Source organism: Henckelia pumila, chromosome 3, assembly GCF_033568475.1.
Source record: "Henckelia pumila isolate YLH828 chromosome 3, ASM3356847v2, whole genome shotgun sequence".
Taxonomy (NCBI): domain Eukaryota; kingdom Viridiplantae; phylum Streptophyta; class Magnoliopsida; order Lamiales; family Gesneriaceae; genus Henckelia; species Henckelia pumila.
Genome location: NC_133122.1, coordinates 175,829,461 through 175,851,673, shown reverse-complemented (window position 1 = coordinate 175,851,673; position 22,213 = coordinate 175,829,461). Strand labels below are relative to the sequence as shown.

General features: G+C 35.2%; 1 protein-coding gene across 3 annotated transcripts; it reads right to left on the bottom strand.

The window, feature by feature from the left end:
- Positions 1-737: 737 nt before the first annotated feature.
- Positions 738-22,044, bottom strand: LOC140887749 (callose synthase 7). 3 transcript variants are annotated; one of them, XM_073295198.1, is made up of 42 exons: positions 21,316-22,044; positions 20,062-20,162; positions 19,257-19,369; positions 19,079-19,166; positions 18,867-18,977; positions 18,643-18,765; positions 16,168-16,257; positions 15,922-16,013; positions 15,720-15,849; positions 14,947-15,081; positions 14,794-14,870; positions 14,604-14,691; positions 13,127-13,240; positions 12,265-12,382; positions 11,716-12,047; positions 11,583-11,635; positions 11,434-11,494; positions 10,532-10,613; positions 10,337-10,386; positions 10,168-10,254; positions 9,880-9,984; positions 9,605-9,699; positions 9,444-9,525; positions 9,204-9,367; positions 8,943-9,066; positions 8,737-8,840; positions 8,546-8,648; positions 8,286-8,437; positions 6,807-6,916; positions 6,597-6,716; positions 6,434-6,502; positions 6,117-6,306; positions 5,925-6,036; positions 5,659-5,778; positions 4,988-5,106; positions 4,815-4,898; positions 4,433-4,545; positions 3,970-4,199; positions 1,772-2,569; positions 1,592-1,642; positions 1,298-1,483; positions 738-1,223 (listed from the first exon to the last, which is right to left on the bottom strand). In XM_073295198.1, the coding sequence occupies exons 1-42, from the start codon at positions 21,518-21,520 to the stop codon at positions 984-986; spliced, it is 5,721 nt and encodes a 1,906-aa protein (XP_073151299.1). In that variant the 5' UTR covers positions 21,521-22,044; the 3' UTR covers positions 738-983. The 3 variants fall into 3 exon arrangements, with proteins under 3 accessions (XP_073151299.1, XP_073151300.1, XP_073151301.1); XM_073295199.1 differs by lacking the exons at positions 18,867-18,977; positions 19,079-19,166; positions 19,257-19,369; positions 20,062-20,162; positions 21,316-22,044 and having other exon boundaries at positions 18,633-18,765; XM_073295200.1 differs by lacking the exons at positions 15,922-16,013; positions 16,168-16,257; positions 18,643-18,765; ... (3 more) ...; positions 20,062-20,162; positions 21,316-22,044 and having other exon boundaries at positions 14,947-15,071; positions 15,720-15,841.
- Positions 22,045-22,213: the final 169 nt, after the last annotated feature.

Sequence of the window (22,213 nt, the reverse complement as noted above, 5' to 3'; positions counted from 1 at the left end):
ATTGAGAATTAAGTTACAATATAATCGTAATTTCATCTCAAGCTTCACCAATTAATTGAAAATTGATTAATTAAAGGCTCTCTATTATAATAATCTAGTAAGATATAATAAAAGATATGAAAATTTTTTTGTTTCAAACTCATATGCGACTCAATCTGACTCATGGAAAACATTATTTTTATATCAAACATATCACTTTTCCCTCAATATAAGAATCGAATCAACTAATATATCCATGAAACCTATCTGTAAATAATTATACCAAGCAGACAAAATTGCAAACAATGGACCATTTCAGCGAGAAATAAAAAATGTACACACACCCCAAGGGGTGTCCAAATTGATGGAGTAGGTGAACTCTTGGTCATAGATCAGGAGTTCGATTCCCTCTATCAACACCTTCTTGAACTAGTCTGTTACACAAAACTTGTCTGTTGTAGTTTACCTGACCAGCGTAATTTGCAGGCTATTGCGTTAGTCTGAGGGTTTACCCACAGCGCACCAAAAGATAGCAGCTGCGGGTTCCCACGTCACCCAAAAAAAAAAAACATTTAGACACACAAGTTGTAAGAGAAAACATGCATGAATATAATATGAAAATCAATCCATCGCAGATAAAAATGCGTATTAATTCTCCCTATACTTCATACTCGAAATTATATTTTCCACTCAAAAAAATTATAATTAATTTTATCTTTTGTTAAAAAAAAAGAAATATAAATGAATTTATCGAAGTATTTAAAACCCATCCCTTTAATTACTTTCTATTCGTGATTACACTTGAAAAACTAAACATATACTGCAAGAGAAGAGAACCAACAAAGATAACTAACTCTACAGTCTACATTACCAAATCAGTCTCCACCTATTAATCATCCTAAGTTCGAACAATATACTATAAAAATTGTTACTGCTGCTTTTAACAAATGTGAATTCCTCCTTTGTTTCGAGTAATCGAATTTTCAGTGTAAAGGTGAGAAAAATCAACTGGATGGTGCCTTGTCTTTCTTCCCAGCCAAAATCATTGAAATCTGTAGTCCGCGACTAAAAGCTTGGTTGAAAAGAAGCCTCGTCTGGAATTCTGATACGAAGGGGAACCAAGATAGCACTACCACCGGCATGAAGATAATGAGTCCCATTATGGCTTCATACGCTCTAGACAGCTCCATCACCGAATCCCAGATCCCAATACGCTTTAAACACGGCCCACATGCTTGAGCAATCTGTAAATATGAAACAGTAAGTACCAGAACTTGCGGGTCGAATCAAAGAACTGTTGATAGAATATTACACTTACCAGAATAAGGGCCCAGCCAGTGGGCATGAAGGCCAAGAGAGCAGCAAATATATCACTTACAGTTAGATTACACACCACAAATAGCACAATCATAACCGATACGAATCCAAGGAACAAAAGCGCTTTTAGAATCCTGGACATAAGCTGAAAGTCGGTACCAAATCTTCGTCTACCCATTGACACCATCTGTTGTAAAAAAAAAAAAAAAAAGGGAGGGGTTGGGGGGGTGTTATAAAAGTCAGTGATATAGTGTCAACGTAGAGGTGGCGAAGAACCAAGGAGATAAAGGCTTACCTTTAAGACCAGAAGAGCGATTAACATAACAAACCAAGAAAGGCCATAAACCTGTGGAGATGATAGCAAGATAAACCGATGAGGGGAAACAGAGAAGAAAAGATGAAAAGCAGAAGAAAAAAACAAAAACAGAGATTAAAATTACAGAACAAAAATAGAGATTGCAATAACAGTTATTACCAAGATATTCTTGCTTCCATGTGATATCTTAAGCTGGTAAACGATCCCGAATTGGTAGATGAAAAAGCGGAACGCGAGGACAATCTCAAGAATTCTACCCCTCATATTTGTGTATTTCAAGTGTTCTTGTTCTTCATTCCACCAGGATTCCCAGCTTTTATCAGGAGAGATCCCAATCCCACCACGGTTTCCCATCCACCTTTTCCAATCCGTCCAATCATCCACTGTTTTTTGCCACTCGAATCCAGATGGATTAAAAATAAAAGGAGCAAATAACCAGGAAGCAACAAGGAACCACATTGAAAAGGTGATAAAGAAGTACAACGATGAATTGCGATAAGAATGTCCGTAGACCTCATAAACTATCAGCAGTATTAAAAGCTCTAAACCCTTTACGAAGTGACTACGAGAATACATTCTGTAATTATCAGCAAACTTGTCATGAAAAACAACAAAACCACGACCGGTGGCTCGGTATTTGGCGCCTCCATGCAGAATAGTTCTGCCATAATAATGGGCTTTCGTTCCAAGCTGAAATGTGAAGAATACAGATGCCAGCTGCAGCTGCATGATTATGAAATCACCAATAGCAGTGCGAAATCCTCTTTCGAGACCGATTTCCATCACCATAGGTAGCACAAGCAACAAGCCAAGCTGAAAGAAGGACTGGGTAGCCAAAGCCTCCTCCAGAGCTTTACTCTGACGCAAAGACGGATCCTCTAGAATACGTCTTTCCAACCCACTCAAGACCATATATAGGCGTCCATATAAGAACACATAAACTGTAAGCACAGTAACCTGGAAAAATTTCCGATCAAATCCAAATTAATTAAGTTTGATTTAATACGACACAAATGATGGCAAATGCAAGGACACAACTTGATTGGACAGATAGGCACTTGGATTATATCACTGTTCGCCAATTTTCTTCATACGAGGGGCAGAAAACTGAATTTAGGAGAATTTCCCGGCCTCGGTCCTATACTATTTCAAATGCTTCAACAAGATTATCTAAAGAGATTAAACAATAAGCTTAGAGCGTATATGAATCGAGTCATTGAAATTCCATGATTTCAATATATAATAGTTGTTTGGCAAATTTTGGTTAAGAGAATCCATCTTCTTTCAATTAGTAGTAATTATGAAGGATTGCGAATTGTCAGTGATGTGGAAACCTTTTTGTCTTACTTCAACGTTTGTAAACTGAGTAAGAGTCCTAAAAAAGGAAAACAACATACGTTTGGGATTCATATCTACATAATCCCATAATCTATACTATCCAAAAATATGGCCTATCAATTTAAAATTGAAACAATCAATCTGGTAAGATCTCCAACAGGCTTCGTTGTTCGGTGCTTTGGTGTGCACATCAGCGAGTTGACATTGGTAGGTACATATGGTGTACAAATAAGTCCACTATCAATTTTCTCCTTAATGAAATATCTATCCACTTCTACATGTTATGGACTTGAACCTAACTCAACCCCAAAAGTCATCCCAATGGGGGAGGATTTTCCAATTCCATGTATGGAACTCCCAGGAATTTTATCCAGCCGATGTGGGACAACTAACATACCACATCACGCCCAGGAATGAATATCTGGAGCGTGAAGGTACAAGACAACGGGTGACCCAACTATGGGCAGTAACACATTACGATGGAACATGGGCTCTGATACCACGTTAGTAATGTGAAAATCTTTTATCTTACTTCAACGTTTGTACACTTATTTATACAATTACATAGTGCGAATCCTAAAAAAGGAAAATACCTTAAGTTTGGGATCCATATCTACATAATCCCATAATCTATGTTATCCAAGTATACAGCCTATCAATTTAAGATTCAAACAATCAATCTAATTATTTAATTATCTTATCGTGATCTCCAACACAAATACATTCAACGTGGTGTCATTTGAAAGTCATTCTCTAAATCACTCCTCAAATCAAATCATTTCTTTCAAATCAAATCCTTTCATCCCCATTTTAAAACCAAGATTAAACTTCATCCCATTTATTTGGGCACTTATGAAATCCATGAATTCGAAATCTCTCTCACTTTATATCCAACTTTTTAATTAACTAATAAAACAAAATCGAGTAATTTGAGAAATCTAATAAATCTAATATTAATGAGCATCGATCGACATATAATTTAAGAAAGCATGATAAGAAGTGTGAGTAATCTTGTGTACCATACTACTGAAGTAAAACCCCACGGTGGTGAAGTAGAAGGACAACATTCTATAAAAATCAAAGCGACGTCCAAGTCGGTAGACATCTCGACTGAGCGTCTGCTCGCCATTGCCATTTGCAACCTTTGCCTCAAAAAGAGATATCTGGTTCATACCAACATCTCGGCCCTTGCCTACTTGAATGTATTCATGATGTGTTACATAGCCCCTTCGTAAAGTTGAATTGTAACCTAGAGAAAGCAATAAAGTTGAATTGTAACCTAGAGAATGCAACTCACTCAACAAGTTAAATTAAAAAAGTCGCTTGGATTGCGCTTGAATTGATGGATTTGAGGGATCGATTTCTACCACAATCACTATTGAGATTGCATAACTTAATATGGAGTGGATCCAAGCGCAAGTCAAGGAATTTGAAATTCATCAATTCAAGCACAACTTTAAAGAAAATTAAAAATAAAATCACCAGAAAATATATCTTCGCTCAAGTTTATTACTCTCGAAGCTTTGCTTATGCCCCCTCTTGTTAAATGAAAGAGTCTGTCAAAAATGTCAGGATGCCCATAGTGGAACCTTACCCTGTTTAAGAAAAATGTTTATTAAAAACAAAAAAATATCACCACAATTGAATTGTGTTCAGACTAGCATTAAAAACATGAGGTGCAGATCAACAACCATCCGCAAAATCAACACCAGAATGCAGGACAAGCTTAAGGCGCTATCTGAAGCATATGGAAGCATCGACATGCCAAGAATGAAAGTGGAAACTTCTTTTGAATCGATATATCACAAACAAAGTTATAATGCCACAACGTTAAAGAAACTTGCTGTTGTGGAAAACCATTTACCTTAAAGGGTTTGCCAAAATTCTTTGCCCAATGGTGACAAAACTAGTTTCTTGATTGGACATGAACCATGCGAGTGAAGAAACACTGCGATCAAAAGAAAAAGGGTAAATCAAGTACAAATTTACCAGAACTATTAGTTGAGATACTGCAGCCCAGTGAATTCAAAAACAAACCTTCCAGTGAAAATATGCTCCCTTATACCCAATATTGTGGGCCTTCTTTGTCCATGATGAGTTTTTAAAAATTCCTCCAACACATTGCGCATCTTGAAAGCTTCCTCAAAATAATTATCCTGAGGAATAAAAATTATTGATAGAATTATGTTCATTCAGATGAACAATTATAATATAAGATCTATTTCCCCCCTCCTGCATGAGAAAAGAGAGCCCAATTGTCGATAATACTGCTAGGCTAACATCCATTTGCATTGCCTGGATTCTATCACAGAACCCATTTGGGAGACAATGAATATCATTTTTATTAGTATAGTTTTACTAATGTTATATTGTTAAGAATGGGCTCTTTCTTTAATATAAGACCTTTTAAAAGTAGTTTAGCATTACTAAAGTAGCAATCCAAGCATCGTATTATCATTCATTCTACCACATAGACTGCCACACAAAACAACGACAATTGTTGCTACCCAAGAGCCGCTAGTGAGAATATTGGTACTTGCATCTCTCAAGTATTAAAAATTAACGAGTGTCTCTCATCAGTGTATTCATACTAGCATCTCCCAAGTATTTTTGTTTTGAACATAACCTAAAAAACAAGTTTTTTTAATAGATTACTCACCAAAACCAATGTTCAATCTTGTATGTCCACAAAGGAAGATTACACTGACCTGATTCATGTCTATGGTCTGCAAAGCTTCTCCGCGAGTAAAAATAATAGCATGATTTTGATTCTCAGGTTTCCCTTCACCAATTTTTGGATTACCGGGAAGCTTGATACGATATATTTCCTGCCAATAAGGCGTTTAGGCATCACTTATAACATACAAAGCAAGCAAAAAGAGAAGAGTCATCGTTGAAATAAAGTTCACAGATCCTTTATTTCTTCCACCGAAAAATTTCTTTGCAGCAGGCCTAGTCGTGGCGAACTTCATACCTCATCCAACTTGTCCCCTCCCTTGACCAGGACAGAATAATAAATCTTCTCCGATTTTCCATTGACTGTCTCTTCCCTCTCATCTATATAAGCAACGCGCAGGGATGCATGCCTGCAAGGATTTATATGAAATTTGTAGATAAACCATATCGATATCTCCAAAATTGAGTAATTTCTTAGATTGAAACTTACGTCAGCATTAGATTCAAAATATTTGCATAGCAGCGCTGATCTCGAATATCCCTGGATTTTTTCTGCATGCCATAAACCTGACAGGACACTACATAGGTGAATTTCAGATCAGCCAAAGCTTGTGCTTGCTCCTTGAGTATCCTGTAGTCACTCTGATTTTTATCAATTGCCCGATAACCACCAAAAATAGCTGGATAAGAACCACGAAATGTTAGTTAACCTATGGCTTTGCACCAATTGAAAGCTTATAAAAAAAACCCTAAAATACGTGAAAATTTACTTGAATATTAAATGTTTAGAGAAAGAGATCCACCAACCCTTATCGTCAGCAAAATCCAGAAAGCATTGAAGTTCCAAAGCCTCCCTATAGTACATCATCCCTCTCACTGGTGTTCCAACAAGAAAAAATTAGAATCAATGGCCAAAAGAAAGGTGTTGTTACCTTATTATTCTTAGATTTAAGGCCAAAAATTGTCTGACCTGTCCGGGATAGAGTTTGAGCCCGGTAAGATACCCATTGACGATCCAATTCTGCCCGGTCTTTGCCGGCAGAAACAAATTTTGAATCACTGATCCGCTCCTCGTAGTTTTTCCATTCGTCTTTTCATGAGACAGTAAACAGTGCAAGAGTTTAATACATCTGTCATAATTTTATCAAAAGCATTCAGAAGTGAAGAATCCAAAACTCACCCGGATATATTTTCTGGAGGTAAAAAATAATACTTATGCCATCCTCATTTTCCTTGTTAAGCTCATCGGTCGAATAAAGAACCTCTTCTTTATAGTATGGTGTCAAAATACTGAGAATATAAATGACAATGAAGTTTTACAAGAATAGCAAATGACAGTTCACGGTTAGTATTGTGTTACTCTGATATGATATCGAAATTAAAGTTATTCATTAACAGATAAAAAGAAATCCTTAAAATACATTTCAAATTCATTAATTCACATAAACTGGTAACAGATGAAGTCACAGCATAATGGGGCCATTTTTCATCTTCTGCAATAAAGTTTGATCACAAGCCAAGAACTCTTCTACAGAACCACAATATATGTCTTCAAACTGACGCATTTCAATTGAATGAATTTTGTAATCAAAACTTCTAATTGAATGCATAACAATGGAATAAAATCTGTTACTGCATCATCAAGTGCCAAAGGTAGGGCAATGTGATCCTAAAAAGAATGGAGAAACTCATATTTGTCAGAGTGCATGTAAGATTCTGAAACTGTTATATGCCACTTCATTGGTTGAATGACAAGATCTTGGGCAGAATTCAATTCTCGTGTTCATAACTACCCAATCAGATAATACATTCTTAGAAATACTGGCATATTTTTTTTAAAAAAAAATCTCAACAAACTATATTTTTTCTATAAAAATACAACAAAAAAATCTCAACTCTACATATTTATTGAGAGGTCATACCTTTTAAAAAATAATTTTGGTACATCAAATGCAAATCACTAAACATAGCCCCCAAATCATATGATAACTAGATTAAAACGAAAGGATTTAATAAATGCATACCATTCCCACATTCTTCATGTAATTCAAGTTACTACCTAATACCCACCATCTTTCCTCACCCACGTGTCAATCATTCCCAATCTTACCAAAAGGTCTAGCAGCATTAATTTTTCAAAAAATTCAGTAAAGAAATACATCTTTTAAGAGAATCGTCAATTGAGCAACTTAACGTTGAAATGCATGTATTATGCTCGAAATTTTTACCACATCCTATCTGTTATTCGTACAATTTCAAAGGGAAAAAAACAGAATTGAGGTTTTAAATTATCTTTCTCATATCTAAGTTGTTTCCAAAAATCCTTTATTGGTTAATTCAATTATGTCTAGCCTTCCAAAGTAAATGATGCTTCTCTGTGATATGTATATCAAGTAATACTTAGTCCAAGTTAGATCCTTTGTGCAAACTGCAAAGTCAAAAACACCAAGCGCGTTCGCATTGAGGCCCAAAACTGACAGACTTCTCATGAAGCTACATATCTTAATTCTTAACAGGAAAAAATTCCGCTTCTTAATTAATAATTGCAGCATTTTCCTTGAACATAACTCCCAATGAGAGACAAGTAACAATTATGTCAAATTAATTGAAATGTGCGTCAGCACACAAGAAATGCAGGGCTTTCTGGTTGAGAACTGACCTAAAAGAGAGCATGTTACGAACTTTTGGTGCTCTAGGCATCACCATAAATAAGGAATTGGCAAAAAAAGTCAGGCGTCGACGAGCTTCTAAATTCATGGGCACATTTATGGCTGATTCTTTCACAGTTAAAAGCAAATGAAGTCTGACAACCTGTAGAATATTTAAAACATAAGGAAAATTTCCAAAAACGAGGCAAAAATCGATAAAAGAAAAAGATCAAAATAGAATTGTGAAATTTATCAAAGTGATGGCCCAAACCTTTTCCCTCCATGACCTGCTAAGTAAGAGTTCAATGTTTATGTTTTGAAAATTCTCCTCTTTTTTGTTATTTTCTTGAAATATATAAACTTCCTTCAGAACCCTGACAGAAGAAAGGAAATAATACATCTAAAAACATTGAAAGTAAACTATTATAAAATGAGCAGTCAACATTATCCACAGATACATACTCGTGGCCATTATTCATCACATCCTGGATGATAATCTCTATAATATCCTGGAATGTGTTAATTATATGAGATCTATATGACTGATCATCTTCATTTTCTTCCATCTGCAAACATACGACATTTGTTACACAGAACTCGCAATTTGATTTCCAGATTTGATTAATAAGGAATCCGGTGAAGAAGATACTTCAATAATCAAAACTTACAAGAAGGTTTAAAAATTTATCCAATTTATCACTTAGCAAAGGCAGGCCGCTCATCCGAAATTCCTTCAAGAATCTTTGATTCCGAATACTCCTTTCCACTTCACGACATATTCTCCAAATAACTCTAAAAAATGGCCAACATTCAATTAAAAAAACTCTTTTTCATTAAGGATAACACGAGATTTCCTTGTCCATGAACAAATAAAATCATAACTTCGAGAGTTTATGGGCAAAGGCACGTTAACCACGCATGTCTCTTACTTCTTTTCCCCGTCATTCACCAGAAGGGCAATTAGGATGTCCCTCAGTGTCTCGTAGCATTCAATAATTGCAAAATACATGAAATCGTCGGTCTTAATTTTCTTGAAGAGATCAGCATCTTCCCTCTCATTGTAGTCTTTTGCCATGTCTAATGCGATTGGAATCTAGTGGCAAAATGAAGTAATGAGAAGAGAAGAGAAGCACTTGACAGTTCAATTAGGGGGACCAAACCAATTTTACCTTGCTAGCAAGTAAGAAAGGAGGCCACTGGACAACAGAGACTTCACCAGATGAATATGGCACAAGAAGCAGGTCTCTTTCTCTGAAAAATTTTGATGCAGGGATAAACTTTCATAACTAGGTTTTGAAAAATGCTGACAAGAAGAAGTTAAAATACCAACCTGTGGCTGATCAAATCCTCGTTTCTCATAGATAGTATAAATTCATTCCACATTTGCGAGAACTTTGCAATGCTTATTCTTTCTGTTGTGTCATCCTGCCATAACAGCTTACACATCAACCAGCAAAAAAGTACGTAGGTGCAAATTTCAACAGATCAAAAGCCAGAAACTGAGTTGTGAGAAATTAAATCTGAAAACCATTATGTTTCTAGCGTACTTAAACATATATATTCGAAACATCCAATGATCGTGAGAACATGCACAAATTATATTACCTGCAGATTTCGTCTGGTTTCCTCTTTGGAATATGGGACAAGGCGCTCGCTGAAAGCTGAAGGAACAGATTCAAATCTAGCCCTTATCATACCAAGTGTCCGGATCTACAATTTGGAGGAGGGGGGTGGTGAAGACATGGAGAAAAGAATTAGTATGACAGCAAAATTAACCATGTCCGTCATCTTTTCCACTCTGTAAAGCACTCAATGAGTTCTGTAACTAAGCATAACAGCAAACAAACAGATTTTAACAGTATCAAATCAAATGACAAAATAAGAACCCTTTACCTCCCCAAGATGACTGAATGCTCCATATATCCCACCAACAAGAGTTGCGAAGATAGCATACCATATTTGTGTATCCATGAAATAGACCTAAATGCAAGTAATCATTTGATATGTATAAGTTCACATTTCGGTGACAAATTTTCACATTGATATATATTTTATTACGTACCAAAACAATTGGAGTCCATATTGCAATAACAACACCAATATTATGCGTAACTGCATTGTGTAACAAATGCAAATTGATTCCATCACCATCTTGAAAGTAACAAACAATAACTTTTTCTTGCGGAGAAGAAGTTACCATTAGGAAAAATTCATGAAAGTAACAAATAATAATTTTTCCAAGCAGCAAAGAAATTACCGTTTGGAAAAAATTCATGCCAATCATAGCTACTGACAGTGAGATTCATGATAGTCCTTGTTGGTTCAATTAATGGCATTATCTAATCAGATCAAAAAGAAGGAGTGTTAAAAATATGAATCAAATTGATACAACACATTGTTAACGCAAAAATACAATATATTCGGTGTGCCTGAAAAAGGATACTCTGACCCTTTCTAAGTACATGCTTATGTCTGGAAACCGAAACAAAAAAAAAATTGAATAAAATATGCAGGTAGATCAAGCCTTGATCTCATGAGAAACAACAAACTGGTATATCAGATCTAACGTCAGAACCTGTAGTTGAGTGTGAAATTTGACTTTTTACCATATTCCTGGTCTTGGACACTAGAACTGAGACTCTGAGAGCCAAATACATATTTACAGAAAGTATTTTGTGCTTCTCCATGCATTCTCCAATTCACACCAACGTTCTTGGAACGAGAAACCTTGTATATTGATTCATATAAAAAAAATATGACGCATAAAAGCAATCTCAGAAGACTCGATATCTGTCTGTTCAGTACAGAAAGTAAAATAGGCTTAAGCAATAGTCCAGATTTCACGTCATCCCCCTAAATTCATGGAAGATGCCTTCTTGACATCATCAATCTTTGTGTACAATTCTATCTTCAATAAACAAAGAATATGCAACATAAAGTTTCCATCATTCTACAAGCAGAAAGGAAATAATGCTCAGAAAGAGCTAGATAACAGTCTAGTATCAGGAACATAACGCCTAGGGTAGAAGCCTATGGCTTGAGAGAATTACACGCTCAATGCCATAAGAACGAAATAAGTCCATTCCCAATACTCACCAAGTGTCCTCAATATATCAAAGAAATAAAATATGAAACTACTACAATACAGAAAGATGTTACCTCAACATAAAAGCTGAATGCTAGCTTGCTTATTAGTAGCGTAATCCAAAAGAGTGTGTATCTAAACATAAAGAAGGTAAAAAAATTAGGCAAAACTACAAGAGATGAACTTGAACTCATTCAGATCTTCTCATCCATATGCTTCTTACTTTAGAAGAGAAAACATGTCTTCATGCATGCCTCTTCCAATGTATAGCTTCGGCTAAAATAAATTGATGACTCTCGAAATTATCCATTAAAACATCAAATTCATCAACAACACTAAATTGCATAGAAACATACCTGAGCCCACCACATCAACATGACAATTATTCGCCAATCTGAGCGTTCCATAGATCTCCGCAGGAAAGGAAATAGAAACAGAAAGGCAGCTAATATATTTGGTATTAAATAAATTGCAACACAGTAATAATACAATGAATGGCTCTGCCAATCTGCTCCCAAATTATTGAAGAATTTCAGTAACCCGGATGGATTTTGAAAAGATCTTGAATAAGTAACCGGCATGACCACTAGCCAAAAAGCAGCAACTATGAATTTCACGAGATACCGGAGTATCTGGGATGACTTTAGGCTCCTCCAGGCCTTAAAACTAAGGACTATATCCAGGACAGCTGCAATAAAAGAAGGTAGACAAGTAGTGAATTTTATTACAACTATAGTGAAAGACACTCTGTAATCTGTTCAAACACAACGGGGAAATAAAACTGACACTGGTCAGAGACTTTAGTCAGAGATAGAAGAAACAAAAACCGAAAGATCGAAGAGACAGAAATAGAGAGATGAACATGGACACAAAAGTCAACACATAGAAGAGATTATCACAAGTACCTCTCAAAAAATTTAGAAAGGCTGCAGTGACAAATATGCTTGAAACACTTTGATAGACAACGTCATCGAAAAGAACATTCGAGGATCCACGTTGATGCCATGCAATTATTATCATTGCCTGAAATATAAAGGGGGGGATTCATATATATATGAACCAACCAACCAAGGAAAAATCAAGAAATAAAATAGCGACTCAAAACATATGAATAAATAAAATAATCTAATAACAAGATTTTATATTGTTGAACCATTTAGGAGGGGTCCACAACCGAAGATGCTAAATAACTACACTAGGATATGAAGTTACAAGGCTTTCTTGTCATTTTACTCAAACACCCTTTAACAGAAAGGGCTAATAAAGATACTCATTTTATTCAATTATAACCCCATTCAATATGCTTGAGCTCAGGCCAATCCTCACTTCACAAACTATAGCAGATCAAACAACAAATCTAACCTGAACCATAAAATGCAAATCCAGAATATAAAAAAACCTTTCTAATAAGGATGAAGATTCTAGACCAGGTCATCCAGCGATCCAACATAGCTTTAAATGGATAGAGACAAATTATGTACATCCTTCATTATGGCTCATCCCTCTTTATCTCTCAGAAACCTATTAACTCCCCAATGAAGTTATTTGTTCTATTTTTTTTCCATTAAAAGGCATCGATTAAAATATAATTAGTTACCTTTTTTTCTCCTATTCTTCTACCAAAAATCCTTCTTTGGTTGTGCTCTATGATTTGAATGCAAGTGAAGTTTTACTTAAAGCCGATCAACATAACATCAATTAAGATAAATATAAGCCAACAAATCCATACAAGGAAGATTAACAAAAGGATGTATGAAATCGAAGTACCTGGAGAGCCAATATAAAAAAAATCCACATTCTGTCAAAGTCCCGATAAAGGTGCCAAAATGTACGAACTTCAACAAAATTTGTCTTGGGTTTTCCCACAGGCTGGTTATCCTTCTGCAAGACTAAACGAAATTAGTATGCTCTTAATTTTATCAGATAGAATTAGTGTATATAGGCAGTAACAAGTGAAATAACACTTTCATTAGGTATCAAAAAGGCTCATAAAATCCTTATTTACAGCCTTCTTGGATCTTATTGTTCTTATTAATAGTCCAGCATCAGAAGAAATTATCATTTTAATAACAAGATACACACTCAAACCTTGAAAATAAATAAAAAAGAAAAGAAAAGGTATTCTATCAAAAATGACAGGAGTGTGAGGAACTTCGGTGGTGGTCGTTGCTGATTTATGATGCCCCTCACCCATCAGGAAACAGAACTTGATCTTCCATTTCTTAATATTGATAAGTTTTTGAATCATTAAGTCTAAACCATATCTTGCAAACGGATTGAAAGAAAAGGAAGTTCTCATTTTGTTAATTTCAAAATTAAAATTTATTTCTTCTCGTTTATACATTGACCCAAATAGAAGTGCTAGTTAAGGTCGGAGAGCAGCAATGAGTGCATCCCAATAACTACGACCAGGCCTTACTATTACCAACGTCACAGATCATGCTCTCCTTAGAGAGGGGAATGCCCCTTTAATAGGATCGGCCTATCTATGGTAATCTCGTTATAATTCAAAGTATCATAATTTCTTATTTAAGAACTTTGGTTATCTTTCTTCAAGTGTGAAATCGGATCCAGAAACCACCACCCCTTTTTCCATTCTAAGCATACCAGTTCCTTTTTTCAGAGCCTTTAAGCATTACCTTACTTCTAGAACCCCTCTTATTCACAAAAGATTTCGAAATTTATTTCTTATTGTTTATACATTTCACAAAAAGCTCAACAGTCAGTTTCGTTAGCCAGAATAAACAATTGTGATTCATTTTGACCAATCAAATAAATTCATGGCAATTACTCGATGTCATCTGGCCTCACAATCTAAGGATGTTAAGTGATTGATCAGCGATCTTTTTTTCTTTTTGAAAAGTTAGTTTTTCAGGTAGCTAGATAAAAAAAACAAAGACAAGGAAACAACATGCAAGGATATCAGGAAAGGCAGCTCACCTTTTATCGATTAAGAAGTGAACATACAAGTTAAGTGAATGTGTTGTTCATCAAATAACCATTCATGGAAAGTTAACTGTGCTACAAAACAGCATGTTGATCAATGCATCAAGTATTCAAGTGAGTCACATATAAAAATTCCTAGATTCCTAGTTACTGCATACAAAACCATATCAAACTGCATCTGAAGTTAATTTTAGGGCAGTTTCAATGTAAATTAAAACGCAAAGAAAAATGAGGACAAGACATGATAAGAAAACCCTTATACTTCTCTTTTTTAGTACAAACATATGGCAGAAAATACCTTATTTGCTGGCTTAGCCGTATCTGGATTCACAAAAAAATCACCTTTTCCATCCAATGGCCATTTTAGCTTTGAACTCTTTCCACTCCTATAGAAGGAGTAAAAGGAATGTCAAGAACCAACATAAATAAATCAGTGATTGAGAGATCTACTAAACTAGAAAGATAGGATTGATAATCCATTAAATTACCAAAAGTATTCATTAAGATCGTCATAGTTTCTCCAGGATGAATGGCTTGCTTTCCCATCTTTGTTTCCGCTGGCTTCCTTCATGCATGAAGATTGTTGATTTAGAAAGCAAAACGATATATATATGACCAAAAGTAGGCAAGTAAGGATGTACCTTGCGAAGAACCTCATAAAGAGGTGTCACAACTTCCTTGAGAAATGCTTCCTCGCCTTTAGGATGTATAATTAATGTCTCTCCAGTGACTTGTTGGACATTTCCGAACAGAAATCCATGCATCTCTTTTGCCATCTTGTGTGCAGAAGAAATGAGAGTCGCATATTCCATTAAAGAAAACAAACACAAAAAAGAAACAAGAAGTGCTGGACAGGTTACTGATGAACAATAGAATTCACAAATAAAAATAAATATCGAGATGTTTAAACATAAGCTTATCTACTATTTCATTATTTTAAAGAAGGAGCTATCCTTTTTAATGATTATTAAAAGTTGCAAGTCAGAAAATACACAAAATCAAATAATGTGATAGAAACTCGTCAAAGACGACAACCTGTGGTCAAGATGTCTTTGAAAGCATATATTACTCTAATGAGAGGATGACTACCTTCCTATAAAGGGTTAAACTGTTGAGAGAGGAAGAATTTATTAATTCAATATCATCGTCCAGCTCCCTTTCACATGTTGAGCAAAATTCTATTCGAGAACTAGCAAAATAAAATGCAGCATATTATCACATCCAATTTGAAGCCAGGCCTCTGAGTCTCATGGACGGCACACTAACACTGTATGATTATGATACACGTACGGATTAAAAACAAGACAATTACCCAGCATAATATTTTCCTTTTCTTGACATTATAAACAAATTATAAACATGTATAATGCGATGGCGAGGAAGATGTAAAAGTTAATACTGAGAAGGAACATACATGGTGAAAAATAAAGCATATGCATTCTGGCATAAAACGAATATTTGAAGCTTCACCCCAAATCAGAAGATAAAGTCCAATATAAAGAAGTTGTGCTTGTTGCCTCCTATGACTATCATCCCGGGGAGACCTGCCAGAAAATAAGATTGGTTATCATCACCTGGTATGAGGTGATAATATAGCTGTAAAGAATTCAACTTACTCTAGAATTGGGTCAAAATGTAAGTATTTGCACCATGACTGATAGTTTTTGAAAATTTTGTGCATCAATTCCTTGATTGTTTCGTCATCCAACTGCAGTAACATTTATAATCTTTATTCCAGATACGTCAGAAAGAAAAGAAAAAACATGCAGTTCTCATAAAAATAGAGGTGAGGGGACTGTAAACATATTACAATTATCTGATTTTATTAGAGCTATAATAGGATGAATGAATGAAATACTTACTTGCTCATAGCCATGAGGATTTTTCTTTCTTACATCCATATTTGCAAGAAGCAATATCAAGTGCTCCCGCTGATTTGCTACATTCCCTTTCTTTAATACCCAAAAATGAACAAAAGCATTATGTAATCAACTGCCAGATTCATGAATATGTCGGAACGAAAAAATGAATAAAGTTGCAATGGAGTTAAGTCAATATGCTTATGAGTAAAATTACAATGTCAAAAGACCCATTGAAGATAAATTTTAGGATAAATATTTTATTGCTGTCCCACTAAGGTCAAATCCCCAAGATATTGATTAACCATAACATTTGTCCATCACCTTTTCTTTTCATTTTGGTTTTTACTTAATTTTGGGTTTATTTAGTCTTCTACTCAATTTCTTCGGACTACTCCAACATTGGAAGGAATAACACACAAGTAAGAACATAAGAGAATTTCAATTTGAGTTTGTTGAAGCGATCGAACCAAGCCACTTGGGCTGCCGTGCGATTTAAAAAATTTGAGTTGCATCATTACCACCAGCTATAGCTTTTGGTAAAGCGGTAAGCGCTCAGTCCTACAATTGATTTTAGAGTCAAGGTCATGAATTCGATTCACATTGATTGCAAAGAGTGTAATCATTGAGAATGAGATTGTTGGGTGCAAATGGTGTCAGGTCAAAGCTCTCGCCTCGTGAACCTAAACAAACAACAGCATGCAATAAACTCAAAATGCTAAATTCTGATTCAAAAAGGGTACAATTCCAACTGTTTAGGGAAAAAATCCAAACTATTGCAAAGATTCAAGAATGGCATGTTTTTAACAGTTCACCGACTTAGATACTCATATGTCCCGATAAGTCACTGTCTATGGCTCTATGCCACTCTATATTCTGCGAACTAGCTATATACAAATACTAAAAAATATCGTATTATCTTAGACTGCATTTCCTGTGATCATGTATGACTGAGTAATACTAGGATTAGTAAAGTGATTCAACAGGGTATGGAATAAAGAAAAAAAAGTAATAATATATTTGGTTTGAATGATTAAAATTGTGATTGTGATTGAAAGATTTTGCAGTTTTATCCTTCTACTATTTTAAATAATCATGGTTTCACGAAAGGAAAATTGAGATTGTGATTATAATTGAAAATACATTACCTTTTCACAGTTGGACCAATACAAATTTAATTAATCTTTGGTGTGGAAAATTAAGAGTGTTCTAAAAATCGGCCTAGGCAGCGCCTAAGCGCCGGTCGACCGCACCGAAAAAGTGCTAGTCGGCCAGCCTAGGTGTCCTAGGTGGGCTCTAGGCGGCCCTAGGCGGAAATGAAATTTTTTTTTGGGGTTTTAAATTATAAGCCGAGTAAAAAAATGACAGAAAAATTTTATTACCCTTCTACGAAAACCCTTTCAACGTCGTTTCCAAATAAAAAATAAGAAAAAATGGAGAATAATAAGTAGAAATTTATGGAGAAGAAGAAGTAGAGTAAATTTGTGGAATTTTATTAGTTATGTGATTTTTAACTCATATTAAATTTGATGTTATCGTGTTTGAGTTATAATATCTGATTTATTATGTTATACCGAGGAATCCGCCAAGTGGCGCCTGGTCCCCGCCTAGGCGGCCAAGGCGCTAGGCGTTGGTCTGGCGCCCAACTAGCGCCTAGCGAATTTTAGAACCTTGAAAATTAATATTTCAACCGATTGTTTGATTAAAATATAAAATACTTTTTAAGCATATTCAAAAAATACAACTTGATCATGATAATTTAAATATCCACTGCTTAGTACAATACGACACAAAATTATGCAATAAAATGAATGATAAGATGAAGAAATGTAAAAATAAGAAACCAGCCCTGTTAAAATCATAATATTATATTATGCTTTTGTACTTCGTAGGTTATTCTAGGTTTTTTTAAGGTGTAGAATTCTTTATTGGGTTTATTCATTTGTTTTTCAAGATGATGTGATCAATATTCATACGAATGAAATGAGGATATTAATCAAATGCATATAGCAAATAAATACATCTCATAGAACTGGATAATTAGATTTATTTGAACCAAACAAGCAATGAGTACTATCAATCATATCCTAAACTAATCAAGGTAACTTAACTCCAAATTATATTTTTTGTACCAAATAAATTGGGTAATGGATATCAATTTAAGGAAACTATATACAAATAGGTGACCTTGTACCCTAGTCATTATTCAAGAAAACCAACTTAATAACAGCAGAACCGGGTCTACCTATGCTCCTTGTTTATTTCCCTCAGATCTGTGTTCACTATACATCCATTGTTACCCAGATGGGTGTCATGTGGTGTGAATTCACTACCAACGCTTAAAATTCAAGTTACATATCTAGCTCATTCTAGCCAAAAAAAAAAAACACTTCTTTATGTTAGCAAGTAGTCAAGTACGTCTACCAAAATCCTCACGAAATATGTATTTTGCTGTACAAATAAGTTACCTGAGTTTACCTGAAAACCAAATATTACAGCGAGCCATTCAAGAATGTCATGGACAGGTCTCTCCTTCTCTGTAGAAGTTAGAAATGATGGAAGACCTTCCACATTACGAATTGCTCGCAGGGCTGCTTTAATCTGGTCAAGAAAAAAATAGTGAATAAACTATGACTAACTAGCACATAGATATCTGTAGACATCAGTAAAACTCCATTCCGGGAGCATCTTCATAATATAACCTCAGGAAGTTTCATAATTTCTGGCTCAACTCCGACAGCGTACAAGGGAAGAATATTGTAGTGCTCGTTTCGCTCTTTCTTCTCCTCGACATCTTTGGCATATTTTTGGGTCTGCATACATTGTATTGATCAAGACCAACTATATTATTAAACATTGAAATAAAAAAATACTCCAAAATTTTGAGGATCACAAAGCATACGATAAATCAAACCTCATGATCAACTTTCGATGAAGGTACCACTGTCTTCAGCACATCGTACAACACAGTTGCAATCTGATAAATCTTAGCTATCTCCTCCCTTTAAAAAGGGGGGAAAACAATAATTAAACTGTGACACAAAGTTCTTAAATGTGGATCTAAAATAGCATGGTTTGAGTTAAAGCCTCACGGTTTTTTTGTATATTGGCCCTCTCTTATGTTTTTCTCACAGAAGTTCTGGTAATATTTCTGGATTTCTCGAGGATCATTTTTAGCAAGTACGTGTTCTGTTTCAACTTCTTCCTGCGATCATTAAAGAGGTAAAGAAGAATGAGTTAGAGTTGAACCAATCAAAGATTATATCAAGCTATCAGAGATAAGCAACATCAAGATAACTCTGTGATGTCTGAAATAAATTAAATAGTTGCAAATTTCTTTCTGGTGATTCATTGTCATCAACTTTATATAACCTAGGAAATTTGAAATTAGGACACCACTAACTGAAATATTTATAGGAAAAAAATCAAATAATTATGAAATATTACATTTTACTCTTATTACCAGTACTTACAATAGCATTGTGTTGCTAATGAGTTGATTGACAAACAAATTAAGCATCATTTAGCTCGTGGGATGGAATGATAAGAATCTATAATATAGGGATAATATGTTGAAAATTTTTTTAATATAATTATTTTTAACTCCGATAATCATTGTACTCGAGCCAGACGCTGGATTAGACAAGGACATGGAGTCTTATCCTTCGCATCAAGCAACAAACAGTGTCTTAACTAATGAATTTTAGACATTCTAATTTGCAAACAAGACTCAGGATTATGAATTTCCATTTACTACAGCCATTAGAAACTACATGGATTTTGGCTAAGTTTGACCTAGAATACACTTTTTAAGTCCTCTTCTGACTATGAGTTTTATCGGTTTCTAAAATATTGCATCAATGAATATCAAACCTAACTTAAGCATTATAGACCCACCTTTTGAAGTCTGTGTAGTAAATATGTCTTAAATTGCCGAACACCCCGTCCGCTTGAAGTTGGATCCATTCGGTGCGCCTTCTCAAATGCATGGAAGCGACCTAAAAAATAAGAAAACAAGAAGAAGAACAAGTTAACTTTTGAACACACTGATTAGGTCATGGATAATAAGAATTCATACACAGTTAATTCTTTTGCATGGTTCCAAATAAAAAAGGATCCAGATGTGAAAGATAAAAATTTGCCCCTGTAAGAAGTAGCAAAGAAAATCGACCAAGAGCTAGAAGCGAACATTATTGTGAGTGAGGGTGAAAATGACAGTTGGGAATGAGAAAAACGGATTGTTTGTGGTTTTACCAGCATTTTCTTAAAAAAATAAAGTTCATTTCCAGATGACATGGAATGGGGTCCAACTATCTATATTCTCTGCAGTGGCATCAAGGACTTACTCACTTACGTGAGAAAGTTGTTAAATTGAATAGCAATTAATGACTCAGCAATCTAGCAAACCCTAGATCTGCATCGAGAGTTATTTAGCAGGAACAGAATGGATTTTTCCCTTTGAAAAAGAGAGTAGAAACAACCAAGCTGTAATCCCTCTATGCATTATGTTTTCATAGATTAAAGAACCAGATGTTGTTTTGTAAAATAAAGCAAAAGAAAAGCACGGAACAGTATGGATGGATGATATGTCAGATAAGAATTTTTCAAACTACTAAAAAACTGATTGTGCATGTATGCAAATAGTGCAATCACGAAGAGAATCTTGGATAAACAATCAAATAGACATAGAAATTCAGTTAATTATCGAAGCCTCGAAGTATATTAAAGTCCTCTTAAAGTAGGAAAATTTTGAAAACTGCTAAATATATCAAACTAAGGTCATATTCGTTCCTGCAGCATGCTTGAACTGTACAGCAACTTAATGGAAAATATAGTCTTAAAACCACAAAAACAACCTAACTAACTGTGCTCGTACTATGGCGAGAATTTGCAAACTATCCCTGTTCAAAGTTCAAACTATGGCAAGAATCTCACTCTTCGACATCATTTAACCCCAAATATTTGCATAGATTTTATTGCATCCAACCGTCTGCGAATCTAAGACATCAATTCACTATTCAGATAACAATTAATTGGTTTGTACCGACTACAAATGAAACAAAACAATCCTAGCAAGTCAGATGAGATAACTAAATGAAAATATAATAGGCGTGTATGTATGATCAAACTTCAATATATACTCCATCTTACAGAGATAAGCAACACGGCGGTTCTCTGGTTCAATCTCATTCGCCACCCGCAGGATAGGGGCAATGGAAGCAAGAGACGACGGCACAGTCTCACTGTCCACGGTGGTGTTATCATCACCTGCCTCCACCATGGAGGCCATTTTTGTCATCCTCCTCGACATAGATCTTTGCGGGCCCACATCTTTGGTCCCACTTGAACTCGCCATAATAACACTCTACCAGTAAAAATCTTGTCTTTTTTTTCTTCTTTTTCCTTCTGAAACTGATTGAACCATCAAAACCCTTCTGAATTTCCTCGGAGAAAGCGTAAAAGAACATGTCCATTGGTGTGTGTATATATACACCCTATAAAGAAAAGGGTACACAGAGATGGATACTTTGGAGCAGCAGTGGGGCAAAAACCTTTATTTTTTTCCAATGGGTTTCTCTAGGAAGAAGAAAAGAATAGGGGGGATAACGCTATGTGAAGAAATCTTTTGTCTGGTTTGTGATTATGGGGTGCTTTACAGTTTTGCTTTAGCGATGTTTATAAGTGGAGTGGGGAGCAAGTGGGGCATTGCTCGCTCTAAAAGTTCGTTCAAATCATGTGTGTGAATCGCACTTTCGTTTGTTGGCTTTGGTGAGAGGAATTTGAAGAGGGTGGAGTTTTCGAGGGAAAATTGCACCACGTTATAGCCATCTTTACAATCCCTCTTCTCATTGCTCAAAAAGTACATCATTTGAACTTTGAAGAAAAGTGATGTTCAAACGGAGAGTCAATAAATGATCTCAAGAGCGTCAGAGTGGGTTAAGTGAAGCATTTGACTATTATTGATGAAGAGTTCGATTCCTATGGCATTTTATTTTCAGTCAAATCTGTTTCGCCGTTTGATGAAGAGTTCGATTCTTATGTCATTCTC

Coding starts and splice junctions, on each gene's coding strand:
- LOC140887749 (XM_073295198.1), bottom strand. CDS start 21,520: ATGGCGAGTTCAAGTGGGACCAAAGATGTGGGCCCGCAAAGATCTATG. Junction 19,167..19,256: donor GGCCAATATACAAAAAAACC/GTGAGGCTTTAA, acceptor CCCTTTTTAAAG/GGAGGAGATAGCTAAGATTT. Junction 5,779..5,924: donor GAGGGGACAAGTTGGATGAG/GTATGAAGTTCG, acceptor CCTTATTGGCAG/GAAATATATCGTATCAAGCT.